Consider the following 3,802-nt stretch of genomic DNA (forward strand, 5'->3'; position numbering starts at 1 on the left):
TATAGCAAAACATGGTGTAATTTCTATTTCCTATTTTGTCCTTCACTTTATTTAATTTTTACAAAAAGATCATATAATCATAAATAAACATCACCAACACATTAATTAACTATATCTTTCACATTAAATTGAACGTTATCATAAATACATAAAAATTATAACAAATACATTCTAATTCTAAAAAAAAATATATATAAAAGTTGAATACGTAGTACCATGTAATATTGACTGGCAGACACGAAGTGCCTGTACACACTAGTATATATAATGTTCCTTTTAGTTTCTTATTTTAAGATGGTTCTGTATTAAAAAAATATATTTTTAATTGATTGGTGATACCCGGAGCCACTGTATATTGATGACTTGGAAAACAAACTTGAGGAAGCTATGCTTTCTATTAATGTGGAGGTTGATGATGGCAGCATTGAAGAGGTATTTGTTTTTTTATTTTTATTTTTTGTTTTGTGGTTAATTATTTATTGTGGTTGAACTTTGCTAATATATATTCTAATTAGTATATATATGTAAAAAGCGGAAATAATTGTTTAGAGGGGTGATGATTGCTATCTGGAAATTGCCGAAGCTTTTATCTCATTATCAGTAGAATTTGCTATTCCCAGAGTATGAAAGGAATATCATCTTATTTCATTGAAATAGGATGGGAAAATGAAGTGACGTTGGTATTAGAATCCTATTGTTAGGACTTAAGCACATGAAGAGAGCTCTACCCAAAAGACTAGTGTATTGGGTGAGAGAGACTCATGGCTTAAGTATCACATTAAGTTCCTAACATTGTCGTCTCTTTTAAGGACCGACATCCATAACAACTTTCAGTATATCGACATTGACTAGATCGTAGCCCTCTATCTTTTTGGCAGCTTCACTCACTTATTAGTATTCAGTAATATACCTTAGTCCAGCCTATAGTAGCTTTTTTATGGAACAACTCTAATGAAAGACACCATTTGTTAGGATTTAAGCACGCGAGGATAGCTCAACCAAAAGATTAGTGTATTAGGTGGAAGAAGCTCACGACTTAAGTATCATATTTAGTTTGCTATGTTATCCAATGTGAGATTCCTAATACATATCTCATTGCAATTTCTGCATTAGGATCTTTCTGTGCTCTGGAACCATGATAAAATTATAGATAATATGTAAAGAAAAAATGAGATACGAGTCTGGTATTGGTTGTTTATGTTAGCAAGAGAACTCGGGGACAGTTGAGAGAGAACTCATATTAAAATCTGAATAATTCTGATGTAATTGCTTAACTGAATTATAGTTGCACATTGCTTTGAATGCCAGAATCATCAGGACTAAGTACTCTTTGTTGCTGTTTCTGACTAACTGATTGCAACTTGCAAAAATTCTTCTAACAGCGATACAAGTATTTCCTCATCAGCAGTATACTCATAACTATACTCCAATAATGGGAAAACACACTTTATATTGATGTCACACTTTTTAAAAAGGTTCCCATCTTCAACATAATCCATTGTACTCTTTTAGTTTCTGTAATTGTTTTCTAATTTTCATATGGATGCAAATTGTCATATTAGTTTACTTGTAAGTTTAGTAAAATAGAATTTCATGTTGTCGTATTCCACTGCTAGTGAGTTGTTTCTGATTTATGTATGCATTCTCAATGTTCACTTCTTACTTTTCATATTCTTATTCATGATTATGTAGGTAGCTGAAAATCTAATGGTTATGCACGAAGAATTCTTAGATGGTAATTTTACGTCTATAGCGAATCTCAGGGAAGCCAATCTCAAGCAATCTGCTCATCCTCATGTAACACAGGTAAATTACAGCATGATATGTTTAGAGTGGCACTTTATTGTTTCATTATTAGAATCATAATGTCAATTTACAGGGTTATATATTATTAATTTAGGTTTACTAATTTCTACATGACGGGTATTTTAGGAGGGAGGAAAGCTAACATTATTTGATGTGATGCATTTATTGGTATGTTATATTGTCTATATCATGCAACAAGACTATATGGAGGAACATGTTTATAGTATTTTTGTTGTGTGGACTAACATGTCATTTATAGTATTTTTGTTGTATGGAGTTTGATAGTAAGGTAGTATGACCTTGACACATTCTTTTGTATTGATTAGTCTTAATGGCATCCTTTTTTTCTAGAAATAGTGTTTTGAAGGCTTTTTGTGTTAGACATTGGCACAGTCTTTTTTTGTGTGATAGTAGCTCTTCTACCCTTTGAAAACTCTCTTGCTAGTCAATTGAAAATATTGAAGCCTTACCACATTCACTTAAGAATACTACAACAATAATAAGTCTTAGACCCTTTAGATGGGATCGGCTAAATGGATCGAATAATGTCATAATGTTTTATCATAGATCATGTCTATTTACAAAACATTGATCACTAAATCTTTTCTGATCATTTAGCCTATGGTTTTTTTGTCTCCCTTTGTCTCTAGAAATTGGATCAACCTACATTTGATCTATTCTTCATATTGGGGTCTCTAACGATCTCCTGTGTACATGCTTAAACTACCTAAGGCATGATTCTACTATCTTTTCAACAATAAGATCTACGTAGTTGATGTTATACATAGTTGATCCTAAGTCTGGATAAAAGGTGAAGGTTGTGTTAGGTAGTCAATAGCTAATATAAAACTTGATCGAATATGTGATATGGATTTTTAAAGAATACTACTTTCAAAATTTGCCTTTATTTGGCAACTTTAAGTAATATGTTTTTCCTTGTTCCATGGCATATATTATCCAAGATGGTTGGAGTATGTCCAGAAATTCAAACAAAAAAAAAATTACCATGCTTCTGGACTGGAGTATGAGAAATTTAAGGTCATTTTAACTGATAACTTAGGAAACAGTTTAAAGTTGTTCCTGCACCACACTAAAGATGCGGCGTCTAGAACCAATTTTCGGAAATACTTGATCCCAGGACAGGATCCCATCAAACCTCTTTCGCTACACTTTAACTTACCTTCCTCCTCTGTACACCATGTCTTTGAACTCTGTTGTAATGAAATAGTGTGAGCGAGTTTTCTACTAATCTCCTAACATACCAATACATGATGGTAATTGTCAATTGGTTATATGGTCACTGAGCATTTTTGGCTGATGTATATCACATTCCAAGTTACATTTGCTTGATCATCCATTTCACTTGAACTGATTTTCAAAGGAATAACCATGTTAGACATTTATGTTGTGCCAGATTGTGAATGATGACGAAGATGATGAAGAAGAAGATGGTGATAATGAAGAAAGCATTATCAGAGATGATAATTCTTCAAACATGAATGTGGATATTCCAAAATATGAATCAAACGTGAATTCGATGAATGGGCAAGTTAGTAATCCTCTGCCAACAGTTTCTGGTGAAGCAAATGATGGATGGATAGCAGTTTCGAACAGAAGAAACAAGGTTAGAAAAAATTAGATGAAAAATCATTTTAATTTTCCTATAAGGACGTGTAGCTTTCCTCAGCTTGTGCTTTTTGATAAAATTATGCATCTTGATTTTGTTACTTATTTAAAGGAATCCATCTCCTAATGGCTTCAGAAAAATGGGAGGCATATATTTGTAGAAGTTATTTGAGTACTTTCCAAATCTTGCTTATAAATGACAGCAGGATTAGTAGTAGAGTAATGATATATCCTCCTATTAAATTTTCTTATCCATTAGAAAATGATACATGTCTTACTTTATTATATATTATTCTCTGGTGAGTAGGAGTATTCATAGGAAGCTTTAGTAGCAGAAATTGTTTTCATTAATCATGGGCTGTGTAATGAT

The 3,802-nt window shown here is 32.2% G+C and overlaps 1 protein-coding gene across 1 annotated transcript in view; it reads left to right on the forward strand.

Moving 5' to 3' along the window:
- The window catches only part of LOC109340858 (pre-rRNA-processing protein TSR2-like), a 4,112-nt gene extending 526 nt beyond the window's left edge, over positions 1–3,586 (forward strand). The window contains exons 2-4 of the mRNA XM_019578619.1: positions 344–432; positions 1,693–1,806; positions 3,221–3,586. Of these exons, the coding sequence (XP_019434164.1) occupies positions 344–432; positions 1,693–1,806; positions 3,221–3,445 (428 nt within the window). The 3' untranslated portion in view covers positions 3,446–3,586. The remainder of the gene's footprint in view (positions 1–343; positions 433–1,692; positions 1,807–3,220) is intronic.
- The last annotated feature ends 216 nt before the right edge of the window (positions 3,587–3,802 follow it).

The sequence above is a fragment of the Lupinus angustifolius genome, unplaced genomic scaffold (genome assembly GCF_001865875.1).
Source record: "Lupinus angustifolius cultivar Tanjil unplaced genomic scaffold, LupAngTanjil_v1.0 Scaffold_268, whole genome shotgun sequence".
Taxonomy (NCBI): Eukaryota; Viridiplantae; Streptophyta; class Magnoliopsida; order Fabales; family Fabaceae; genus Lupinus; species Lupinus angustifolius.